This window comes from Battus philenor, unplaced genomic scaffold, assembly GCF_028537555.1.
Source record: "Battus philenor isolate CCGP_79_NKW_IND1 unplaced genomic scaffold, ilBatPhil1.0.hap1 SCAF_10, whole genome shotgun sequence".
NCBI classification, from domain to species: Eukaryota; Metazoa; Arthropoda; class Insecta; order Lepidoptera; family Papilionidae; genus Battus; species Battus philenor.
This window is the reverse complement of record NW_027181662.1, coordinates 15,018,380-15,045,676: the sequence shown is the minus strand read 5'-3', so window position 1 is coordinate 15,045,676 and position 27,297 is coordinate 15,018,380. Positions and strand designations below refer to the sequence as shown.

Here is a 27,297-nt window from a genome sequence, read left to right as displayed (position 1 = left end):
GGAAGACAGGGTACGATCTTGGTGGGAATCGCTATACTCGTATGTTAGAAAAGTATTACCTATAAAATGCCAAGAAATCCTCTGCTGTCTTAGTGGCGGAACATCGAGCTTAAAGCAGAGCCATGGCCAGTCCGAGTTACCTCACGTCCTCGTCGTCTTTCCTGGGAACTGCTGCAACCGTGTAACCACGCGGCCGCCACCTCGAGGTGCAGCTGAGCTGAAAGTGCAGAGCAAAAGGCGAATCTTCTGCCTCTTAAAACAGAAATAATTCACTGGGGAGGCAACCCGATGTAAAACCGAGCATGCCCGCAGGCTCCTACGTGGCAGCTCCACCAGTAGGGTAGGGTATAGTGGGCTAATCACTCGCTTACTCGAACTAAACGATTAAAGAAATCGAAACAGTACATAACCGAACCAATTTCGGTATATATTGGCCCGAGAAAATCTCCAACGTAGACCTCTGGAAACGCTGCGATGAAATGCCAGTCGACCAGCAGATCAAACGTCGCAAGTGAAACTTTATAGGCCACATGCTCCGAAGGGACCCTGATCACATACCGAGGCAAGCTCTAGAACGGATTCCTCAAGGAAAGCGAAGACGTGGCTGCAGTAAACCTGGCGGCGGACGATCACTGCAGAAGTGAAGGCAGTTAGAATGACGTGGAGCGAAGTAAAGCGCGAGGCTTAAGACCGCTCGGGATGACGACGTACTCTGCCCCATCTTGGGGACATAGGAATAAATGACAATAACATTCTTAAATTTAGAATAAAGATAAAAACGTTCCTGTCACTTCATGTACTGAGAAAAATCTACGAGGAACTCAGTAGTGGTTTTTTTATAATTACTTTTGCAAATGTACAACTTGTCTTATATAAATTAATTTTGTTTTTATTTAATAAGCGTTAGATAAGTTTTTAATATAAATACATATTTGTCGATCATGCTTTTGAATTTGTATAAATCAAATGTGCATATTTGCCGATTGTCGATCGCTTGGTCGGGCAATTGAACTAGATATGCGAATGTTGAAGCGTGTGTGCACTTGGCAGCGTGCCCGGGGCTCTGGTGAAGGTCATGAGATATGAATCCGAGCTAAAACGCGGTGATTGTGTCATGAACAAATGCTGAACAAAGTAATCGTTGATTTCCTGGCAAAATTATTCCATAATTAGATTGAATTAAAAGTTTTCTTTCTTCTTTTTTATTTATTATTTCTTCTTTCTTCCCCCTTCCATCTTTTTCCTTCCTTCTTCTTTCTTCCTTCTTATAACTTTTTTCTTCTTTCTTCTTTCTTCTTTCTTCTCTCTTCCTTCTTCTTTCTTCTTTCTTATTTCTTCTTTCTTCTTTCTTCTTACTTTCTTCTATCTTTTTAATGTAGAGCAGAATTTTCCGGAACAGTGTTATATGTATGAGACTTTAATCTCGATTAATGCATATGTAATTCTTGGTTAATAGAATAAATATCTTTTTTTTTAAATACTCCTTTGTCGGTTTGTATTTATGGCTTCATTGGAATTTTTATAAACTTCATTTTTGGGGGCTTATCGTTGTCCCCTCTCCTTTTTAACATAGAGCTTTTACATTTACTATCTTATTCATTTATTCTTCTATTATTCGTCGTATGATCTATCATCTTCTTATATTATACAAGTCTCTAGCATTCCTCTACGTCCTAATTTTGCTTGCATAGCTTCGCTAGGTTTGAGGACCTTAGGTGCTGGAGGACTTTTGCCTAGACCTTGTTACAGTTACTTGAGAGGTCCTTCGAAAGCCTTGGTTCGGATTGTTATATAATTTATATTTCTGAATTGGAAGGCAACCTAGTTGTAAGGTAGTTCAGAACGCTCCACAGAGTAATAAAAATCGTAATGTAAAGTAAACTTAAAAAATATATCTGAAAATAAGACTTTCTAAGCCCTTTGTTACTAGCTTTGTTATTTATTAATGTTTTGACAAATACCTGTATAGACATACACACTGGTCTACCCACTTATCGTCATCATTTCAGCCGTCCATTGCTGGACATAGGCGTTTTTCTTAGATTACCAATAAGCGTCTTCTTTAATATTTAATGGAATCAGGCGTTATTTTGCGGAAGTCCATCCTAAGCAAGAAAAGGACCAATATTTAGCCACTTCCGCACATGCAGTGGTAGTCGTGCAACAAAGTGCACCGCCCGCCAGCCCGCTGATAAATGCGCATGCGGCAAACAATGCAAATTACACAACTACCACCGTTAAATCACTCAACACGTGTTTCACCCCTCCACGGGGCATCTTCAGGAGTTATGTTACATCGATTAGTGCCCAACACAGAGTGCTCTGTCTGTGTCTGTGTGAGGTACTTTGTGTTTTGTGAATCTTAGGATGGACTTCCGCAAAATAACGCCTGATTCCATTAAATATAAATAATTAAATTGGTCCATCTCTCTGGCAACAATAATCCAAACACAGAGTGTTTGTTTGCCGCAGGCGCATCAGCGGGCTGGCGGGCGGTGTACTTTGTTGCACGACTACGATTGCATGTGCGGAAGTGGCTAAATATTGGTCCTTTTCTTACTTAAGCGTCTTCTTTACCTTAACATGGTTGTCTGACCACTGCAATTCACAGGCTTCTCTGAAAAATATCTATGGGGGATATATCATAATCGTCATATTTAGTAGGCGATTTGGTGATCGCAGTGTGGTGCTATGGTACGCCAGAGAACGCTGCTGCCAATCCTCTGGAGACTTATTTCTGAACAGTGATAATCCTTTATAATTAATGCACAACGGACAAATTATAATATTGTATCTTGGGAATCGAATGCACTATCTACGATCGTAAATCTCAACCCTCCACCGCTAGCCACATCTAGTTATAGGGAGAGAGACACTTTCATGTTTAATTATTTTTTTAGATACATTTTTTAATTTTTTGCTCTTCTGTCATTCATCTTAATATCTATCTTTTCTCGTCTTTCATTCGACAGTTTTTTGTCATTCCTTCCCATACTATGTTCCGTTCATTCATCGCCTCACTTCCTTCACCTCCTTTTTTAATTATGACAGGATTATACTTATCTTAATTTAGATTAATTTCTGCTATTTAACATTATTACGATTTGCTTATTTTTAAAATTTATCACATTTTTATAACATTTATTGTAATTTTTTTCCATCGACATCGTACTTGTTTTATTAAATCAATCGTGTTATTACTATCACTAGATTAATACATCGATCAAACTGAACGTCAACCGTAAGTCTATTACGAAAACAATTTGACTAAGTTATAATAAGTTTAGGGCGACCCTGTCAGTGGTTTTGGCCAACTTAATTACGTGTCAATGCCTTGTATCCAAAGTGCTTAACATGGGAAACCGATAACTTGACTAAACATTACGCTATCAAGTTTCGCAAATAATTATAAGTTATAAATATTTCTACCTTGATGTTTAGAAAGGTAAGGATGTGAGTACACGCACGCTGAATATCACGAAAAGGAAAGTCTACTACTACTTCAGAGGGTACAACTTTTATTTATAATAAATTTATAACTCTACCATTTCTAGAAAGTTTTAACCCAGAGGTAGAATGCTGAGATTTGTGATCGTACGTTGCGGGTTCGAGTCCCGGGAAAACATTTTATGTTATGTAAGAAGAGAACCAATATTTAGCCACTTCCGTACATGCAGTGGTAGTCGTGCAACAAAGTGCACCGCCCGCCAGCCCGCTGATAAATGCGCATGCGGCACACAATGCGAATTACACAACTACGACCGTTAAATCACATCAGACTCTATGTTTGGCACTAATCGGTGAAACATTATGTCTATCATTAAATTTAACGAAATTTGAATCAAATTGACTTCTCTTATAATGACATGCTACCTTGTTAAAGTGATCGGAAAATTCTGGATGCAGGCCACTTTCAACTGGTCTTTTTGGATATTTATGGAACAGGCCTATGTACAACTGTGTAGTATGTCTAAAGTGATGACGACGATGATGATAAGGAGAATACAACTAAACATTTACACCTGTGCACCTCGATCTAACTTTCAAAAATGGAACGTAATCAGAAATGTACATTGTTTGCTGAGTGTTATTCATTGGTTTTTTGGTATATAAGCGTTTAATTAACTTCTTCATCATCAGGTGCCACATTAGCTGTCATCATCGATATGGATCATCGTACCTCCGTGATCTTCAGCGCGTGCGTCGCAGTTTTCTACACCCTATTCGGAGGACTTTACTCCGTAGCTTACACCGACGTCATCCAGCTGTTCTGTATCTTTCTCGGCCTCTGGATGTGTATTCCCTTCGCCTGGGCCAATGAGCATGTCAAGCCGCTATCTTCCATGGAAGTGGATTGGATTGGTAGCGTTGACTCCAACTACTACTGGTTCTACGCTGATTATGGACTTCTGCTTATATTTGGGGGAATTCCCTGGCAGGTAAATAATATATCTACAGGCGGTACTTCTTCTTTGTTTTTAAACCGATGGACGCCCAATGCAGGGCATAGGCGGGGAGACCAAAAAGCATTAAATGTATACAAAGGTAAAAAAAATAATGGTGTTTTACTCAGTTTCGAAAAAACTATCAATTTGAATCTATGTACATATGCGAGTAAATGAAGTTTTATTTATTTATTTAGAAAAGAGATCAGATGCAGGAGCATTATTATTCTTATTATTTTCAGTCGATAGACGCGCGCTGCAAGAGATATTGTTATTCTCAATTAAAAAAATATGAATAACTGTATAACTATATAAGGTAAAACATGCAAATAGTGTAATTTAATAGAAACTAATTGATTTGAGTTCCAATGTGATTACATTGTTTATTTTAACATTTAACTATGTGATTTTCGAATTCGTCTTGGTATGATAAGGCTACTTAACAAATGTATTTCTTTTTGTTAATACTTCACGAATGTACTTAAAACAAAAATTATAAAAATTTATAAGTATTTTTTCATAATAGATGAAATTTCATTGAATTTAATGCTAATATTTAGGCTGTATTTAAGTTTAAAAACTTTGCACTAGAAATAAAGATAAGTTTGCAATAACTTAATTGATCTAATACTGTATTTATTTGAAAGTAATGGCAAAAATACGAGGTTTTAGCGGACTTTTAGCGCGATAGGAACGCTCGCTTGAAGTTGAAAGATTCTACTATAGGAAAACTCATTCTGATTATGTTCTCTATGATATTTCTGACCAGTTTTTCTCACAGAGTGATCAATGTAAATAACTTTATACGAGTAATATTTTTTTCGTGTTTATCTGGTATCAGTCAAAGAGTATAAGCTGATATGTTTCTCGTTTAAGACGATAGTCAGAGATACCTGATTCTTCTCCATCTATCACCAAGTTTTTGTATGTTTTGGAATTTCTGTTGTTAAGAGTAGCTGACGGTTGGAATGAGGTTGTAATGTGGTTGCCAAGTCGTTCGGATGGTTTTCCAGCCGTTGTATAGAATATGAATAAATAAGTATAGTACATATATGCCTCATAGGTAGACTTATGGTTTTTTTTTCATTTTTGGCTCCCGCTATTGGGGGCCTTTCGTACCCCTAACTTTTTGGGATCAGGGACTTCATAATAATTTTTTTTCAGTATTTTCTTTATTTCATCACTCTCTTTCACACGTCACATTATCTTTCATTCTTTAGTTTTGTCCTTCACAATATCTTTCGTTTTGCTCTTTTATACCTTCTTTCTTTCCTCGCCTTTCTTCCATCATCTTCTTACTCTGAGGTGGTTAGGTACATTTTATTTATTTTTATTCTTTAATTTTATCTTACATTTATCTTTATTTACACATTTATTTTACTTTCTTAATTCTTTATTACACATTTCTTTTTCTATTTCTTATTATTAGTTAACAATTTATTTAGTGCAGAGTTTATTAAGTACCTTATTCTATACAGTTTTATTTCTTTCAACCGTATCACTCGCCACCCCACTCGCCACCCCACTAGACTCATGGTTACCTACAGAGTAATGGAGACAGTTATGCTTGGAGTTTCGCTGCGTGATCGGGTCAGAAATAACGAGATCTGCAGAAGAACAAACATCACCGACGTAGCTCGAAGAATTGCTTGTCTGAAGTAGTAGTGGGAGGGGCTCATCGCTCGTACAAGCAATGATCGTTGGGGCTGAAAGGTTCTCGAGTGGCGACCACGAGACGCAGCATGAATGGGCAACCAACTAGGTAGACCAACGTCATAGTAAAGTCAGCACAGGTCTTGCAGGCCTTGCAGTGGGCGTCCATCAGCTGAAAAAGAAGTGTACAGAGAAAGCTTAAAAAACTTTGCCTTCACTATACTACGTAATTTATTGTCTTATTTACACCATGTTAGCTGGTTCATGTTTTTATACAGGTGTACTTCCAAAGAGTGTTGAGCAGTAAGACGGCGGGGAGGGCTCAGATCCTGTCGTACGTGGCCGCCATCGGCTGCATCTTCATGGCTATCCCGCCTGTCCTGATCGGAGCGATCGCCAAAGCTACCGGTAAGATCATTCTTGCCAGAGAGATGGACCAATTTAATTATTTATATTTAATGGAATCAGGCGTTATTTTGCGGAAGTCCATCCTAAGTGAGAAAAGGACCAATATTTAGACACTTCCGCACATGCAGTGGTAGTCATGCAACAAAGTGCACCGCCCGCCAGCCCGCAGATAAATGCCCATGCGGCAAACGATGCGAATTACACAACTGCCACCGTTAAATCACTTAACACGTATTTACCCCTTCACGGGGCATCTTCAGGTGTTATGTTACACCGATTAGTACCAAACACAGAGTGCTCCGTCTGTGTCTGTGTAAGGCACTTTGTTGCATGACTACCACTGCATGTGTGAAAGTGGCTAAATATTAATCCTTTTCTTACTTAATTATTTATTTCAGAAGATAGATCTATATTGTTTTTAACAATAAATCTTAGCGTTGTCGGCAATAAACATAGCTTCGGTGCTTACTCTTATTTGAAACACAGCCTTGGAAAATTTTCTTATATTACACGTATTTAAAAATCAGGACATTCCGGCGATTTGATCGACAACTGTTTATATCGCCCGGGTACTTTGCAATTTGCACTCTCAACTAGATTTACAAATATTTTTTTAATAGTCCGCCTATTTGAGGGTCTCTCGTTCTCCCTATCTCATATATACTTATAACAAAAACAATAATTTTTCAATTTAATTGTAATAAGTATTCTCTCCTAAAATCCCATACAATTTCTTTCATCCTATGCTCTATCAAACATTACATTCTCTTTTCTTTCATTTACATTCTTACATACGTCGCCTTTCTTTCTTCACCACTATCTTTAGTTTTGCAATGTTTTATCTGTATACCTATTCGTATCTCTATTTTAGCTTTTTGGCTTTACATTTAATTTGCTTTTATAATTACGACCATTTTTTAGTTTTTATTTATGATTTCTTTTGTGCCAAGATTTAAATAATATGGGAGGCGATGGTTCCGCTTTCTATCTTCTCCTCCACTTCCTATTCACACCTTAATCTTGCGAATACGAGACAGCTCATCGCGTCCACTATAACAAATGGGTTGACTCATCATGCGCTTGCAAAATTTTTTTCCAATCAATTTTAGAAAGCAGTCAGATAGATGAAATAGTCTCATGCACGAACAAGTTCTGGATCTAAACCCTTGTTGCAGCATGGAACGAGACCAACTTCCATGGTGACTTAACTCCTGATGGCGAACTGACGTCGGACCAGACATCCATGATCCTGCCGCTGGTGCTGCAGCATCTAACGCCCGACTTCGTGTCCTTCTTCGGGCTGGGCGCAGTCTCCGCTGCCGTCATGTCTTCAGCCGACTCCAGTGTGCTCAGTGCTTCATCCATGTTCGCCAGGTATGGTTTAACGTTGAAACCATAAATTCCCATCAGTGGTACAGCTTTCTTATGCGCGTGATTATTTCACGGGTACGCTACTTTAAGGAAAAAACATTTAATGTACACATTTGTATAAAAGCGACATAGAAATTTTTTGAAAGACGAGCCGGTACCGATTAAAAGCTGGGAATCTATGTACTTTAAAAATTTAAGGCAAGAGTAAGCAACCTTTTTAACCAACATGTCAATTTAAATTCAATTTTTGTTTGACGGGCCAGTAAATTAATATTTATTAATTATTTACATGACTAGAATAAAAGTAAAAGTAAAAGTAAAAATTTCAAATTCAAATAAAAAAAAATCGCACAGACGCGGTGTGTTGGTATTGTATGTTTGAACAAGTCGCCGACAAGTGAATAACTTGTTCCAAACAAATTGCTTAGTAAGTAATAACATTTTATTATAATTAATTTTTTAACAATATATTGATGGGAGAAAAACGATAAAATAAATAAAATTTTAGAAATGCGGGCCGCGTGTTGCTGATCTCTGATTTAAAGTAAAACTTTAATGATTTTATTGTTACACTTTTTTAGATCTACCTTCAGATACGTGTTGGTGTCATTCTTCCTACTTCCGTCGTAAACCTAACGAATCATACGACACAAGTAGATGAGTAGGGACTGAACATTACGATCCTTTCTATAATAGTTTGTTTTTTTATTATTGACAAAACTCTTGTCAATCGTTGAACTAACTATAACAATGCTATTAAACCTTAATTACTTCAGTTGAAGTAATATAGGTTTTCTTCCGCCAAACAAACAATACCAGAGGGTTTTATTTAATAGACCTTAGAATTTGTTTGAGCTCTTACATAATAGCGTCCCACAACTTAAAGCTACGAGTATTTCAAGCAAGTCCTTACTTGAAAGGAGCACGAAACTTATTCGGATCGGTTTTTACCGCTTGGCCAAATGTCCTTAAAATTTTAGTTGAAGAATATTTCTATCATTATTATTTGATAGTTATAATTAATTCCATCTCTCGTGTAACTTATGGAACAGAAAGATTCTCGGGTTGCGACTACGAGCTAGTAGAAGCAGTGGGAGTAGGTTTCCCACTAGTGGGACTGGTGACATAGTTAAGGTCACTGGAAGTCGGTGACCTATCATCGTGGCGATCTTTACGAGGCGCCTTTGCCTATAATTGAGCAAGAAAGGGACCAATATTTAGCCACTAGAATTTTACATTGAATTGATTGAATTGCATGTGCGGAAGTGGTTAAATATTGGTCCTTTTCTTACTTAGGATGGACTTCCGCAAGGTAACGCCTGATTCCATTAAATATTTAGGATCAGCATGCCAAGCAGAACAGGCGCGTTTATACATCAAATAGCATGTGCGGAAGTGGCTAAATATTGGTCCTTTTCTTACTTAGGATGGACTTCCGCAAAGTAACCATTCATCCATTAAATATTTAGAATTGAGCGACCATCAGCTGTAAAAAAATCATTCCAAGATATTTCCAAGACATGGACATTTTGTCAGTTACGATACCTCGTTTTTACCCTCGTAAACCTTTAAGGCTGTTAACGAACTTGCTAATTGCATCATTATCTATCTTTACTAATTACCAACATGTTACCCGTTGGTTGACAGACGTCATTTTATTGTCTAAACGTGTAATGTTTTACCGAGAAAGGTTAAAGGTAATTTGTAAATTCACCAAAACAAAGCTTTTGATGTAATCAAAGAATAGGACACGAAACCGAAAGAATATATGACTTTTGTTGATTGCGATGATTTACTCATAAATATATTAATAAAAAGGTAATATGCTATAATAGTGAAAATAAGACGAAAATAGGACGTTATTTAAAAAAGTTCGAAGCGTAAGGAGGTCTGAAAGACGCATCGATTTTTGTTTAGTGCGACGAACAAAATCGTGTCAAACTCTAAAGTAGCGCGAGAATGATTTTACATAAAAGTATTGTGGTGGTAGCGGCCAGTATCATGAAACATAAACGCTATACCGATTTCATTCATCTTTTTTTATAAATTTTAATAATCTGTGGAAGGTTACTATTAAAATAAATACAATTGAATTTTTTTTTTATGATTGTTGCGGAGTAGGTAAAAAAACAAGCGCAGTCATTGACTGTTTTTGAGTAAATTAAAATAAACTATTATTGAGTAATTTTTTGCTTGACCCAGGAACGTGTATAAGCTGATCTTCCGTCAGAACGCTTCGGAAATGGAGATCATATGGGTGATGCGTGTGTCCATTTTGGTGGTTGGAGTCCTCTCTACCGTCATGGCCCTCACCATACCCTCTATCTACGGTCTCTGGTGAGTGACTCTTCATTTTTTCTGTTCGATATTTAAATTTATTAGTTTTTATATTGTTTATACGAGCGAGAAAGAGAAGAAGAATGGGTTTTTTCAACGCTTTCTTGTCTCCGTGTGACTTCTAACTTGCCGGTTGGAAAGCGAGAAATTGGTCGAAGATGAAACACGCAGACTCAGTAAGTATCCATTCAATCTGACCCTGAAGAGTCCTGGATTATATTTCTCTGGTTGAGTGACTATCAGCTAGCCAATGAGGTCTAGAGTGGGACATCGTTCCAATAGGAAATCTTTGGGGAAAATTATATTCAGCTGTGGACATAGTAGGGTTGAAATGATGATTACATCTATTTTATTATTATATACTACTTGGTTTTAAATATAAATTGTCGTGTTATATGTAAACAGTTCTTGTAAATCATTGGCTTTATTATTTTAAACAAATATGCTTCAAGGGTCTGGATGTATGCGTAAAATTCCACAATATATCTTAGACTTTCCGTTCCTTGATTTTAAATGTAAATTATATAAATCTTATTATAACATTTAAGAGTTTTTAGTTGATCGAAATGTGAGGAAATTGGTTAATGTATATATGAAAAATTATTAAATTTCATTTAAAAAGCAATTGTTAAGAATCCGGCTTTTTTTAACAGATCAGTATTTCGAGCCAGTGGTAGCTTATAACGTAAAATAACGGTCGATTTAAAATCGTATATAAATAACTATATATGAAAGAAATTTAGAATTTTTGTAATAGAAATAAGTGTATTTCTCTAATAATAGCTAAGGTTTTAGTTAAAAGAAATGATTATACATCGACCGAATGACAAAAATGACGGATTAATTCAAAGTTCTGGCAAGTCGTCGATCAAAGAAAAACACTCCGGGAAACTGAATTTGCTGGTAACCGATGGTTAATCAATGATTAATTGCGTAGTCGTTGATTAACAAGAGATTAATCTTACTATTAAATTTGAATCGAAAAGCCAGAAAAATTGCTTAGGAAAGTGGCCACATAGCACACATTTTTACTTTTTTTGATGTGTAAAACGAGATTTTTTTAAATTTTGATACTTCGATCTCAAAAAGTTCGACATCACATATATAGCTTATGATTTATATTTAAAATTATTTTCAATAATAATACAGTAAAGTACGCATCTGTTCAGTAAGTTTATAATAAAGTTAATGGTATAAAGTAAACGAATCAGAAAGGATTACAAAACTATCTGAGACTCAAGTCCATTTAAATTGAAAATGAATTAAAAATCAACTGGAATTAATCAAACAACAGCAATGCAAATACTACTCTGTTACCGGCGTCGAAGTAATCGAAATTTGAGGGGAGGAGACGGGAGAGGAAGAGGCGAGGTGGTGGAGGGAAGAGAATGGGGTGTACAAAGGGAGAGAGAATTCTAAAATAGGAGAAAGAGAAACAATAAATTTTCTTAATCTCATGCAATGGTTAAATATTTACAAGTGAATTACTATCGCTCTAGCTGAAAATACAATTCATATTGTTTCGATGATGTTATTGCTGGGAGCTTTATGGCTTTTACAGCTTCGTCTGATATAAGTTTACGGAGCGGTATTTTTTACTACGGAAAATTTACTAGTTATACTTGTCTCTGTGTTTGGCACTAATCGGTGTAACATAACTCCTGAAGATGCCCCGTGGAGGGGTGAAACACGTGTTGAGTTATTTGGCGGTGGCGGTTGTGTGATTCGCATTGTTTGCCGCATATGCATTATCTGGCGGGCGGTGCTCTTTGTTGCACGACTACCACTGCATGTGCGGAAGTGGCTAAATATTGGTCCTTTTCTTAGTTATATTTTTACTTACCTCAGTTGTTATATTGACTTGTTAACAAATAATATATAAAATCCAATGAATACTGTTCTGAAATAAGTAGATATTATTTATTTTATTATATAGAGAATAGAAGTAGATAGATACAAAAAAACGTGCAAGTAAAGAAAAGTATATATATAAATTCTATGTTACATTATACATATAATACGCTCGTACGGCATTATATAGTTAAAGAAGCAAAAAATGTTATTGAATTGAAAGTATTTATGGAATAATATTAATAACTTGCGTTTTGTTTGTATAACCTAATACCGGAATACCGGTATTTTTACATAAATACCGGTTTTTAATACCGGACAAAAATTGTCCGGATTCCGGTATTCGGGATCCCGGAATCCCGCTATTGTAAATCTAAGTATGTTTGGTAGATCGCAAGTTAACTGTGCAATGATAAAGAAAACCGTCTGTTTGTTGTGAACTTTTTTGAGATGGGGCGTGTTCAGAAAAGTTTTGTTTTGAAAATTTCCACGATGCTAGTATAGGGGATCTCAATGTTATTCTACGAGGGTGAATCAAAAAATTCTTGGAATCAATATTAAAAAATGCAAAGATTTAAATAATAATATTTTATTTTTCTACATAATCTCCCTCCAATGCAATGCATTTAGAATAACGCGTTCTAACTTCCTTATTCCTTGAGAAAAAAATTATTTTCTTGACTCTCGAAAAAGTCCTCTACGGGAGCTATAACCGCGTCATTATCGTGAAATTTTGTTCCACGAATTTCCTCTTTTAATTTTGGAAATAAGTGAAAATCACTTGGGGCTAAGTCCGGAGAATATGGTGGGTGGTCAAGGAGATTGAAGCCAGCACAGCGGATTGCGTTGAGCGCAACTTCCGATCGATGAGCAATAGCGTTATCTTGAAGGAACAACACGCCCAACGACAGTTTTCCACGACGTTTTTCTTTAATCGCTTCACGCACTTTCGGGATTAAATTTGCATAATAGGGCCCAGTAATCGTCTGGCCTTTTGGCATGTAATCAATAAAAAGGATTCCTTCACTATCCCAGAACACAGAGGCCATAACTTTGCCAGCGGTAGGAGCAACTCGAAATTTCTTAATGGATGGAGAGGATGGTCGTTTCCAAGACATGCTTTGTCTTTTAGTTTCAGGATCAAAATGGTGGACCCACGTTTCATCCATGGTGACAAGACGACGGCAAAAATTATCCGAATCACGTTGGAACATTTCGAGATTACGCTTGGAAATTTCCAAACGTCGCTTTTTGTTTTCGTCGGTTAACATTCTTACAGACACTTTTTTGAACCCCAGTGAATCAATTAAAATGGATTGAACGCTACCAAAAGATATCCTTAGGATCTCAGCTATATGTTTTATAGTCATTCTTCTGTCTTCCAAAACCAGATTCTCAACCTTTTTGACATTTTCTTCTGTAACGGAGGTTGAAGGCCGCCCAGAACGCGGGTCATCTTTACAGCTTGATCTACCTCTTTTAAATTCAGCCACCCAGTACGCAACCGTAGAATAGGGTACAGCATCACCCCCTAATGTCTGCTGAATGTCCAAAAAAATTTCCTTCGTAGACATTTTTTTCAAACTGAGATATTTTATCACCGCACGTAACTCACTTTTATCCATAATTTTGACTTTTTAGAAACTCGTTGCACAAAAAAATTTATTACATGCGAACGAACTGACAAAAACAAGTGACAGTCTGCATATAGTGTGATAGACACTCTTTACTTTGAATATCGAACTTGATCCGAAAAGATCTCATAGATATGCACTTCTAAGAACTTTTTGATTCACCCTGGTAGTTTGCATCAAATTGATCGCTTTTGGCATTCTTGTGTATGTAGTATGATACAAAAATGCCAGAATGAATGTACACATTATCAATAGTAATTTGAATAAATGAATAGACATATATTTTAAGTTAAGTGTTGAAGTTTGATACTACAACCTATTCGCGCTAAAATAAGTGACTATTCGACAACGTTGCACTAAGCTGCCGTTGATAAATAAGATTATAGTAAATAAAAATTTTCACTCCGAAAAAAAAAATTTAGCGATTACGGTCTTGTTCGGTATAGGCGACGATATGGTGATCATTTACCGTATAGCGTCATTGATTGTGTAAATATTCAAATCGTTGAGTAATTTCACACCACATATAAAACAATCATAAAAACGTTCTGTTCCGAATCACCAGAGAATAATTGGGTCCAATCACCTCGTTCACATTTATGACTCGGTGTTACGAAACTGAAGATAATTACGTAAACATTTGTTGGAGTTTATTAATAAATATTGATACGTGTTCACAGAATATTGTTTTGTGTGATTTATTTTGATTTTTATCATAATCCGGTATCTATCAGGGTAAATATGAATGTAGAATCCGAATGACATGAAATTTTGTTATTATAATGTACACGTGTTTCTTGTTCTAATGTTCGTAAGTCAGAATCGGGTTTTGAAAATAAAAAGCGCACAGCGTCACAATAAATATAATATTTATTGCAAAAAATAACACTTTGGCGTAAAATCTTAATTAAGATTGATCAGAGAGAATTATAACTTAGATTATGCTGTTACGAATAGACTGACTTTACTAAAGGATGGAGGACTATTAATAGTTGCTTAAATTAAACAATTTATTTGACTTTGTTCTGACAAAACAATCACTTCCAATGTATTGTTTTTGGCAAATAACACCTGGGCGTAAAATCTTAACTAAGATAGATCAGAGATAGAATTATAACTTAGATAATGCTGTTACGAACAGACTGACTTCACTAAAGGATGGAGGACTATTAATAGTTGTTTAAATTAAACAATTTATTGGACTTTGTTCTGTCAAAACAATCACTGCCAATGTATTGTTTTTGACAACAATGTACATACATTTAGGTAGAAATTTATGAGAACAATACATTTTTTATTTTCAGAAATTAACTCAGTTTAATTTTTGGTTGAGGACTATAAATGATTCTTATGAAATTATGTTATATAACTTATTTGACTTCGGGCTTACAAAGAACAGAATAACTTAATATAAACCTGTGTAAAGGTATAAGTGTATATAAGTGTATATATAGGTATATCTAATATATAAAATTCTCGTGTCACAGTGTTCGAACTTGAACTCCTCTGAAACGGCTTGACCGACTTTTACTAAATTTTATATGCGTATTCAGTAAGTCTAAGAATCGGCTACTATCTATTTTTTATACCCCTAAGTGGTAAGGGTGGTCCACCCCTAGTTTTTTTTATTTTTTAGACAATTTTTTTAGTTTTTTTTTTTCTTTTATTATGATACAGCATACAAAAATGCATACAACCCTAAATTTTCACCCCTCTACGATTAACCCTTATTTTTTATTTGTTAATTAAAAACTTTAATTTTTTTGCAAATCAACGTTTGCGGGATCAGCTAGTAGGTATATGTGTGTATATAGGTATATTAGTGTATAGACTGCAACGAAATGTACAATGACAAGAAGAAATCTGACATAGTTCTCTTGTACACAGGTCGATGTGCTCGGACCTTGTGTATGTGATCCTGTTCCCGCAGCTGCTGATGGTAGTTCACTTCAAGCATCACTGCAACACGTATGGATCTTTGGCGGCGTATATAGTTGCTCTACTGGTGCGACTCTCTGGCGGTGAGAAGCTGCTTGGTCTACCTGCACTCATCCACTACCCTGGCTGGGATGCGGAAAATGAAGTCCAGCTGTTCCCCTTCCGGACCATGGCGATGGTGCTGTCGCTGTTCACACTGGCTTTCATCTCCTGGTTGTCTGTGTAAGTAACTTATTTATTTATAGTCTACACAAAACAGTATATGGCTAAAGTACGGTAAAGTAAACTTTTTAGACTACATTTAGAATTACTTCTAGAATGCATATAAAAAACCTTACATATTATTTTCTACATTACACTATGGTTAAGGAATTAAAATCTATATAAAATTATTTTAAAAACACAAAAATATTGAAGTTAAAATTATCTATATCAATCCATTATTTTCAGTTATATGACTGGATGATCAATTAGAAATTTTTGATGGTTTCGAAAGTGTCTTATTAAACTAAAAAAATCAGTTGCTGTTTATGTTAAGACAATTCAGTTGTGAGTTATATCATATGAAAATTGAAAATAGGCATAGATAAAATTTTAGTATATATTAGTATTACTTTTATAAAGACGAATAATAATTTTATTAATATATTAAAATTATAATTGTTCTAGCATTAAAAACTTCCTAAATGATAAAAAATTCTGATCAGGAGAAAATTGTGAAAATCAGACAAATATTACACTACCTATGTGACGTTTTGTCAGCAGTTGTATTTAGTGCGATAGAGATAACGTTCTACGAAGCCGAAAATAACCGATTGTCTTTTTCCAATGGTCGATGTGCAATATTTATTGCCGGGTACTGTACTAGAGTTTTATAAGCACCAATACTTGTGTATATAGTCTCCAGTTGTATTAAAATGAATGAATGATAAATTTTCGTTCCTATTACATTTACATAAATTCAATGGATAATAAATTAATTCGTAATCTAATGAAGAGTTTGTCCCGTGATAATTTTAAAGCGACCCTTGATGAACTCTGAAGGAGGGGTCTCCCTAAAGATGGGTGAAGGGGGGAGAATACACGTTTTCATCCTCTATGAATAATTTACAAAAATCTCCCAACATTTATCAAGAGAACCTTGATTGCTTTAAAAGATTAGTGTAGTTTTAGTAAGAAAAGGACCAATATATAGCTACTTCCGATATGCAGCAGTAGTCGTACAATAAAGTGCACCGCCCGCCAGCCCGCTGATAAATGCGCGTGCGGCAAACAATGCGAATTACACAACTACCACCGTTAAATCACTCATTACGTGTTTCACCTCCCCACGGGGCATCCTCAGGAGTTATGTTACACCGATTAGTGCCAAACACAGAGTGCTATTGGAGTGATATTTTGGTCCCTTTAAATAGGCTTTACTATTCTAGAGCGACATACTTAGTATGATGGAAATTATAATTTATTTATTGAATATTAAGTATAGAGAGTGTTTCCGATATGCCAGTATTGCCAGCGGCGACTTGCGGGGCAGTAACGTCTCTTACTTCTGGCTACATTGGCAATTTCACAGTCGTTCAACGTGCCATGAAAAGGACTATTTTTAAAGTCTTCATTTTTAGGGTCTTTTCGTTCTCTTATCATTTTGTCATATCATATCTTCTTATTTTGAGACAGCACATTTGATTTCACAAAGTTTTTCCGTATACACCTATTCCCCGATTTATCCGGTACTTGTTTTACACGTTTCCGCTTTTACACTATTTTATATATATTTTACACAATTTTTTGTTTTTATCGCACTCACTAAATGCTACTGTGATTGAACACGTGAGCTGTGTACACATTTCACGGGGAATCCCGAGCTTATGTGCTGACTTGCTGCACACGCACACTGTGTCTGTATTTCTTCGCATAAAATTAAAGTTTTATCTACGAAAAATTGGGTTTGAGTGAAAGTTTCACAGTTTCAGAAAGATTTAATTTTCCATGTTTGTAAATTACAAGCGAGTGCATAATTTAGATTATTATAAATTAACGGCTGTGATTAAAGTAAAATTCAGAGGGAATTTATGGAGGAAATTTTGGAGGGAAATGATGGCAATTTACCAAATAGGTATAATTAAAATAAAAAAATTAAAACTTTTTACTTTGAATAAAAATTAATTATTGAACTTTTGTTAAACAGTCTAGTTACGGTGAATTAAAACAAGTGATACTTTTATTTAAGGTATTATTAAAAAATATTGAAATAAAATCACCACTGTTAGATAGCATAATTATTAATTTTCTGCAAGCTTTTCGATTTACACGGTATTACTTGAAAATTATTAATTTTCGATTTACACGTTTTTTTCAGGAACGTATCTACCGTGTAAATCGGGGGATAGGTGTCATTTTATTTATTTTTCTTTTTTAGTCCGTCACGATATCAGGCATTCTATCTTCCTTCTTTAACATTTTCATTCATTCTTATTGGTTTTATGTATTCTATGCATCGTGTTACATTTGTCTGAGCATTTTATACATTTTTTTAAAACCTTTTTTTACATTTTCTTTTACAATTCTCATTTGGTTTTTGATTTGGAGTATTTATTTACAATTCTAATTTTTGAACATGTCTTCTTTCTATATTACAGTAATTACACCTGTTTATTTCTTTGCTTGACCTTAATTTCAATTATAATTTTCACATATTGCGGAGAGGGCTATTCGGAATAAGGAGATCTGTAAATAAAGTAATCGGCATGGCTCGGCGAAATAGCTTTTTATGACCACATAGCGTGCAGAGCAGATGAATGGTTGGAATTTTTTTTCATAATTAACCTTATTCTACGAAAGAGTCTCTTTCTTCCAAAAACTTTTCATATTTTGTTTCATTAGCATTCTCTATCTCTCATCCATTTTTTTCTTCTATTCTCTCTTCTCTTATTTCTCACAGTATCACTCTTACATCTAGCACTTATATTCATGTGTCGTTGGGTCCTTGATGTCCTGGAGTGGAGACATGAGTAGAGTTGGACGTCCAGCTGGTGGAGAGACGACATCGTGAAGGTCTTCAGAAATAGCTGGATATGGGCGGATTCCAATTGGTGCTATTGGAAATCTATGGAAGAGATCTATGTTCAGCATTTGACGTAATGTGGTTGAAATAACGATGAAGTCAAAATTATAGTTTTTTAATGCAGAGTAGAATAGGTTTAAAATAGCTACATGTGTTGCCAGCACTAAATTTCCCGATTTTGACGTTTAAATGATTTATTCACGGAACGGTGTAGAATTCAGTTCACGCAGGTGTCGCAGATCACGCGGGAAGCGGTTGACCTATTTCACGTATTGATTCTATGTCGTGCGACCTATATTCCCTCAAGTTTTGTAGGTTTTATAAATTTATTACAACCTTTACTTATTTTCTATTAACAAATCTGAGGTTTTAGCTTCAAAAATTCTGACAGGAATATATTTAATTTTTATATTTAGTATTAAATCCCGAGCAGTGGTAGTCAAGTGGTTTTGAGACTTAATAGATATCATACATAGACATCGTAAGTTGCAGGTTTGATAGCAGGGATAAAATCTTATATAATAAACTATATGGAATTGCCACTGCCTAAATAAAAGTTTTTTGAGAACGAGCGGCAGCGTCCTCTACCATACTACCATACTACCATACTACCATACTACCATACTACCATACTACCATACTACCATACTACCATACTACCATACTACCATACTACCATACTACCATACTACCATACTACCATACTACCATACTACCATACTACCATACTACCATACTACCATACTACCATACTACCATACTACCATACTACCATAATACCATAGTCTACCAAACATGGCGATTAAGGTACCCCATAGATATCTTTAAGTAAAGCCTATGTAATCTAGTAGTGAGTAATAAAATTCAAGCGAACACAGGAAGTTATATTTGAACAGCACGCGGCCGGAAATAGGCACTGGCTGTTGCTCAAACACGACATCCGAAATAAAAAAAACTATTTTATTTAATATTCTTTTTTTGATTCGGAAACCGTTATTCGATAGTACCGCCCCTTTGCTGTTTCTAACTGAAAATCGAAACTAATATCGCAATATATTATGGCTGTCAAAAACATTCGCTGCTCGGAGTCACGCGATTCACACACACACATTTATATCCGTGTAGTAGTGTGCGTAAATGTTGTGTCTCTACGCGTGCTTCACTCACGCACACACGTAAAGTTTAAGGAACTATTACTTGTTATGACCGAAATATAGAAAAAGTGAATCGGAAAATCGGAGATAGACGAAAGATAGATAGATACACATCCCAGCAAAATGGTAAGATAATAAAAGTGGGCAGGCCGAAAGGCATGCAGAACATATAGCCACTATGACCATAAGGTTCTGGAGATAAGACCACGACAAATCCACTCACGATGTGGACAAATTACCTAGGTAAAGTTGTCGAAGGATGCGGACCGTTTCCGACAGTTTGTGGGAAAAACTATGTCCAGCGGTGGACGTCCCACGTATAAAATGACCATGTTTATTCGGGAATGATGTAAAATAATATATCTATACAATTGGATCAATTGTTAATATTTTATCTTTTAAAATATGAACGTCAACTTTCAAATTTCAAGCAAATTTTCAAGTTTAATTATGTAAACGGTAGCCTATATAAATAAGTTTCGTTTTTCAAATAACATTCAAAACGACGATTTTGAATTTCAAAACACAGATATTATGAAACTGTTTCCCGCTTCTCCTACGTCGGAATCATTAAATGATTACTCTAACATCATTATAAAACACAGCGCTGTGTACGACGGTTTTGTAATTTCATTAATTAGATTTTAATTATAACTGAAGGGGAATATCAAGGCAATCGTTGGGTTAGGAGAGGAATATTGTTAAGGACAATAGTTTTGTAATTTTGTTTGTACTTTGAAAATGTTCAACAATAATTATATTTAGCGGAACTTTTTAGTTTCGATCGGCGTCAACAGATGGCGCTAGTTGTTCGTAAACGTATAAAAGGGGCAAGGCGCGGTAGAATCGATATTAATAAAGAAGGCCACGACTACACGCCATATATATATGTGATGATATATCTCTTGATTTATTATATGTTACTACTATGTTATATGTAAAATTACGTTTTTAATTGATATTGAAATAGTCTAGTATATCTCCTTGAGTTATTGCATTATCATCAGACATAGGACGACCACAGTTGGACATAGGTCTCGATAGTATATTCCTTATAAAATAAGTTGGAAGCGGTCAACATTCAGCGTCTTCCGTTGACTATATTAAGGTCATCTGTTCTTGTTTATGAACAAACTTCGCTTTACTTCCCATTAGAAATATATAAACCTTCTATTGCATAATAATCTCTAACATTAATGTTAAGTAATCTTGTTTGTTTTATTAAAATAGATGCATTCTCTTTATTATAAGGAAAAATATAAGATGTTTCCTTATTGGATACGTGGTTATGGTATTTTGTACACAGCTTAGCTAGTAAACTATTTTATTACAATTCGTACAGTGTTAGTACATTCTGTTATAATGTTTCTACTAGAGAACGACCGGAAACGAAGTCGTTCCGTTACTAACTTCATTCATCACCGCAGGTTCCTCTTCAACTCCGGCTACCTGAGCCCCGAGTCCGACTATTTCAACTGCGTCGTCAACATTCCCGAGGACATTCGTCGTGTGGATGAACCGTCGGAGGCAGGTGAGCAGATGTCGGTTCTGGGCGGTGTTCCTGGTCGACTGTATGGTGCCGCGTCCACTCTTGTGGGCCCCGACGAGAAGTCAGGCCGTATCAACCCAGCTTTGGAACCTGATGACGACGACTTGGACGATCCCAACGACGGACCCACGCCTCTCTTCGGCACCAGCAGCGCTCCTCCACCAGTCCAGCCATTTGGCAAGCAAACCGCCTTCTGAGACGACCCTTACCTCTATTAAGTCTCAACGACTATATAGAGCACCATACTTCTGGAACATTCTATTTGGACTGTAGATTGCATATATGAAATATTTTTAAATGTATTTTCTATGGACGTCATTCTGCATTCCCTCTATCGCGACCGCAACGTAGGGGTCCCTGCAAGAGGGCTCAATTTCGCATGCTCAATGTTACAAATTCGTATACATATCTTCCAGAACACGATGTTTTTGTGTGCTAATTAAAAATCAGCGTTTAAACCAATATGCCTCTTATGTACACGTTCCATGTCGCCATAACAGTTAGTTATGTTTGAAGCAATAGATATATACGTATATATATAGAGGGTGTGTTTTATGAATTTAAGAGGTAAATTATTATTATAGTTTAAAATAAAATTAAATGTGATTAACAAAATGAAACTCGATACATATCAATTCGAACTTATATTAGTGTTTGAGATATAATTATTTATAAAATTGTTTATATTGAGAAAGATTCCTTATTTATGTCAATTAATGTAGAAAAATAATGCGGCAGGCGTTGATTCGTAAATATTATATGCACCTAAATGTTATTTGCAGCGCTATGCATTGTGAGTGTGATCGGAATATGTGGTGTAAATTTTTGTAATTATATATACAATCACAGTATTCCCGTATTTACCGGATACTATGACTACTTAAAATTTTAATTGTTGACATTGCAACTAGATTATAATAGGTTATGATAACATAAATAATCGCTTTTTAATTGTAATAATTCATTTTAGGGTAAATATTTTAATGACAACAATTTTGGCAACTTTCATGACCAGACACATATACTTATACATATGTATAGGTACATATATAATATATAAATATATATATGTGTGCGGTTTAGAGGAACACACAATATCTATCTTTTTCTGGCAGTACAATTAACTCGGTGTTGCCGTCTTAAAAATGCAAATAAATACTCGTACTACTACGTACAGAATGGAAATATGAAATCTTAAAAATAACTGTCTTTTTAAGACTAAATATACACACACACACACAAATATATATATATATATATACACATATATGAAGAGTACCCTCGGACTCCTTGTAACAAATTTCAATCAAATCGATACTCAAATAGACGCGACGAAAGAAATTAAAAATTAAAAGTGATTGTTTTTTTTTAATTATATATAGCTATCTATGTAGATATATATGTATATATCCCAGGGAATTGAAATTAAAAAAGACGTTTATTTTGTTACAATTTTACGTTCCGTTTTTATTAAAAGTATAATTCAATTAACTTATTTTAAAAACTTATGATTACGTAACAGTCAAAATGTCACCTGAAAAGCTGAAATTTTCACTGATTATATTTTCAAATGTCGAATTACAAAACGCTTGTCAATATTAATATATACATTGGACATTTATTTATTCACTTTATTTATTTACTTTCTTGTACACCATAAAAATAAATAAAATATATCTAAAAATATACGTAGCACAAAAAGTATATAAAATATATAATAAATATGATGAAACTATTTATGCTTTGATTTTAATTTGAGGCAATTTATACCAGATTACTTTTGGATGAAGATGAGAGAATAATATGCAGTTTAGGTCATAAAAAAACTTATTAAAATTGCACCACTTTTTCCGATCACAGATAATAAATAACGTCGCTTTTAAAGCATATATTATGAGTTAAATAGATAAAAAAAGAATATTTAGATGTATTTATTACCTAGTTCAGTTTATTTTGATATTCATATATTGTATCTAATGTTACTATCACACGATGAAGCTCTGCACAGATTTACTTTTCCCAGAGACAATCTCCGGTCTATTCTATAGGTGTATGTGGCTTGGCATCATATTAGGATTTCAGGCGTTGTATAAATAGGCTATTAACTTGCGATAGGAGGCTATTGGTGATGATCATCATACATGGAGTACTGCAAGGTAGAAAACTAGAACCTGTGCTTTATACTGTGTTTAAATAAATCAATTTTAATTTAATTTAATCAGTCATTACAGATTATAGAAAAGTATTCTTTATTCATTTATTTTAAATGGAAAAATGTAATGGCCTATTTTGCTACAATTATGATCGGTTAATATTCAACGATAGTTTATCACTGATAGCATCCATTGCGTGTATTATTGTAGTTTTAATGTATCGGTGTTCAATGAATATTTCAATGGATTGTACGTGAGTGTTCGGCCTCCCCTCGACCAACGTCGCCCGCGCATGTCGGTGTACGTGACGCTTTTAATGTGAAATGTATTTATAAAATGTTTGAAATTATATCTCTTTATATTAAGCCATTATTGGATGATGTAATAATCAAGCTTTCGAATTATTTTTATGAGAGATTTATAATGCTATTAACAAATAGGTAATATAGATGGATATATAACAGATGTATGTTAGAATTTACATATCTACATTGCGTGTTACCTACGAATATATGTGATAGCTGCCCATCGGGGTGAACAGATACATATCATGTCAATGTGACTTAACTTACTTAGATGTTTAGTGAAACAAATACATATCATAGGTTTTAAGTGTAGATATAGATATCGTTGTTGTTCTTAGGCGTCGCTTCCTAATTTACATGATCTGTGTGCTTATCTATTTGACTGTTCACACATATATACCTATATCTATTAACATACAATTAACCTCGTATCTAATTTCATATTGATGTACTTGATACAGTTTTCTTTATTTAAAATTTTCAATTTTAACACTTATCATTAATAAAATAGGATGTAATTCTTTAATATATATATATACACACACATATATATATATATATATATATATATATATATATATATATATATATATATATATATATATATATATATTCTATTTTGTTTAAATTTGGACATACTTAGTTGGCACCTTTTATGTTTCATACATATACACGTAACATATTAGGGGGACCGGAAAGTAATGTCATGTCAATATCATGTCGTTTCTGTCGGCATATTTTACAGAAAAACCGATTGATTTTTTTATTTAATGTTTAATGGAATCAGGCGTTACCTTGCGGAAGTCCATCCTAAGTAAGAAAAGGACCAATATTTAGCCACTTCCGCACATTTGTTGCACGACTACCACTGCATGTGCGGAAGTGGCTAAATATTGGTCTTTTTCTTACTTACGATTGATTTGTTACCGCAGTGGCGTTGATTTTGTATACTAGACGGCAAAAGTTTGTTGATAACGAAGATGAATAAGTTGATTAGAAATAAAAACTTGTTAAAAATGTAGTCGCGTGAATTTAACTTGAGAAAGCGACATTACTTTCCGGTCCCCCTAATATTAATATTTATATTTGCTTTTTTAGTAATATTATTGTTTGTTTATATACTATAATACTTATATTAATTGTTTTAATTCAAGGATTATTAAGTTTTTTGTTGATGTATTAAGTTTGAAAGGTTTTATAACCACTTATGTATGTATTTGTATGGCCCGTTTCGATTTTTGTATGGTCGACGAGCGTGTGGTTAGGGAGCGACTGGTCCACTGTTAGCTACTAGGATTACTTACTATTGACTTATTCCTAGTCCTTGTTGAATATTTGGAATAAATGTGAAAACTGTGTAATGTTGTGAACTTTAAAGTTACTTCTGTGACCTAAATAAATCTTATAGTATGTTGAGTGTGATTATTTTTGCTTACATATATCCCTGGTATAAAAACGGTGTGGTTTTTCTTTGCAGTGGTAATATGAATATTAGTATTTCTCTAACCATTTACAGGGTTTACCTAAAGATCGTTGTAATGCGGTTTAAACGCGTGTGGCGTAAATGACACGGACATAGAAATAATTAACTTCTGCAAACAATGTTATTTTAAGAAGAAGAAATGTGAAAAACGAACGAAAATGATGGCAATATGGAGAAGTGATGAGGAAGTGGTCGCACGAAACGTAATTTTAAAAACTGGACAATGTTAGGGCATTCAAAACAAGACACATAACTTTAAATTGTTTACGATTTAAGTTAGGAAATAGTTTTTTTTTTAATTTGTTTTATAAAATTTCCTCTAACATAGTCAGAGCCTATATATTTCTGTTTACAATTTCTAGACAGGGGGGAAATCCTACATAGGACGCCTGGGAATGGAGAGCCCAGGCAGTGTGGTATGTAGTGTAGTGTGTGCAGCAAATAGTTTAAGAGACATAAACACTGTAACATGCAGAAATGAAAAATATCTGTATTTTTTAATGCGCTCTTTGGGTGACTGGACTCGAGGTAACCATTGCGTGTTTTAGATTAAGAGACTGAGGAGTAAGGTGTACTAGTTTTATGCCAAAAATATTTTAACCTGCCAGTATTTTAAAAACCTTACATTACCTTATGCTTAGGCGTGTTTTTTATTCAGAGGTGAAGGGGAATTTCTACACATAGACGTACCTACATAGAAGACCTTCGAGGACACCACTTAAAGCTATGTTGGAGGTAATCTTGGGCGTTTCAGTTAGTGGAAGCTAGATACAACTTGTTCTTAACCCGATATAGGTATACGAATGCTGGAATTGTTAAGTTGTTTTTAGTCGTATTGATATTCCAAAACTAAATTGAAAAAATTATAAGAATCTTGTGTTACATTATTGAATAGCCTCAATTGTCTCGGACCGAAGAGATCCGTAGAAGAACAAAAGTAACTGATGAAGCCCAGCAGCTTGATATAGTTGAAGAAGATGAAGCAGCGTATGCCATATGACACGTAGAGCAGATGGCCGAAGGGGTCTTCAAGTCCTGGAGTGGAAACAGAGCGGTAAGCGACCTCGTCATCCTCTTACTCATCGCCTTATATCCCTCGAGGATGACGAGAATGTTAAAGGATTGGAAGGTTTTATAAAGGGTGAAAGAGAAGAAAAAAACACGACAGATAACATGAAAACAAAAGAAAAAAAACTGTAAATAAAGATCAGAAAATGTAACGTCATTGTTTCAAATGATAAGGGGAACAAGATGCCCCAAAAACGCGGGTCATTAAAAAAAAAAGAAATCTTTATAATCAGACACGATGAGACCTTCGGCGCTTTTTTTTAGATTTTTCGGTAGTTTTTTTAAATTGTTGAAATCTTCATTATATCAGCAAATAGATGGCAATGCAAGGTATAGGCATCCCCCAAACATCACCACGGTGTCTGATCTTGCTCTAACTGGATCCAGCGATTTCCCAGAACTTTAACTATGTCGTCGATCCAGCTGGTGGGGTGCCTACTCACACCTCGTCTTCTGGCTCATGAATGCCGTTCAAGAACCTTCCTCCAACAGTCATCGGTGTCACGAGTGATGTTCCCCACTTACTGCTAATTCAGACGAGCAATTCTTCGAGCTAGAGATCATTTCCGATTTTTTCAGCGATACTGCCAATGTACAAAGTTATATCAATTAATTGCCCCATCTCCTTCCATGTCTCTTGTATCTAAAAAGTTCAGTAGGAAAAAAAACAATGGTTATACAACTTTAAACCAAAATGTTTTATTAACCTTTGCACCTAATAAAACTTTCCAGTTCAGTCACGCGACGCAAGCCACGGGTTTACGTAATGTAATAGCATTATAATTGAGACAGATCATAAACGTATTAAAACTAAACGTAAGCTATTTTCGATAATTTGAATTGTTACTAGTAATTTACATAGCTATATATATGTAGATAATAAA

General features: G+C 34.9%; 1 protein-coding gene across 1 annotated transcript in view; it reads left to right on the top strand.

Moving 5' to 3' along the window:
• ChT (choline transporter) overlaps positions 1–21,601 on the top strand; it is a 29,536-nt gene extending 7,935 nt beyond the window's left edge. The window contains exons 4-9 of the mRNA XM_068769208.1: positions 4,141–4,439; positions 6,377–6,506; positions 7,682–7,880; positions 10,080–10,214; positions 15,587–15,859; positions 21,283–21,601. Coding sequence (XP_068625309.1) covers positions 4,141–4,439; positions 6,377–6,506; positions 7,682–7,880; positions 10,080–10,214; positions 15,587–15,859; positions 21,283–21,601 — 1,355 coding nt within the window. The remainder of the gene's footprint in view (positions 1–4,140; positions 4,440–6,376; positions 6,507–7,681; positions 7,881–10,079; positions 10,215–15,586; positions 15,860–21,282) is intronic.
• Positions 21,602–27,297: the final 5,696 nt, after the last annotated feature.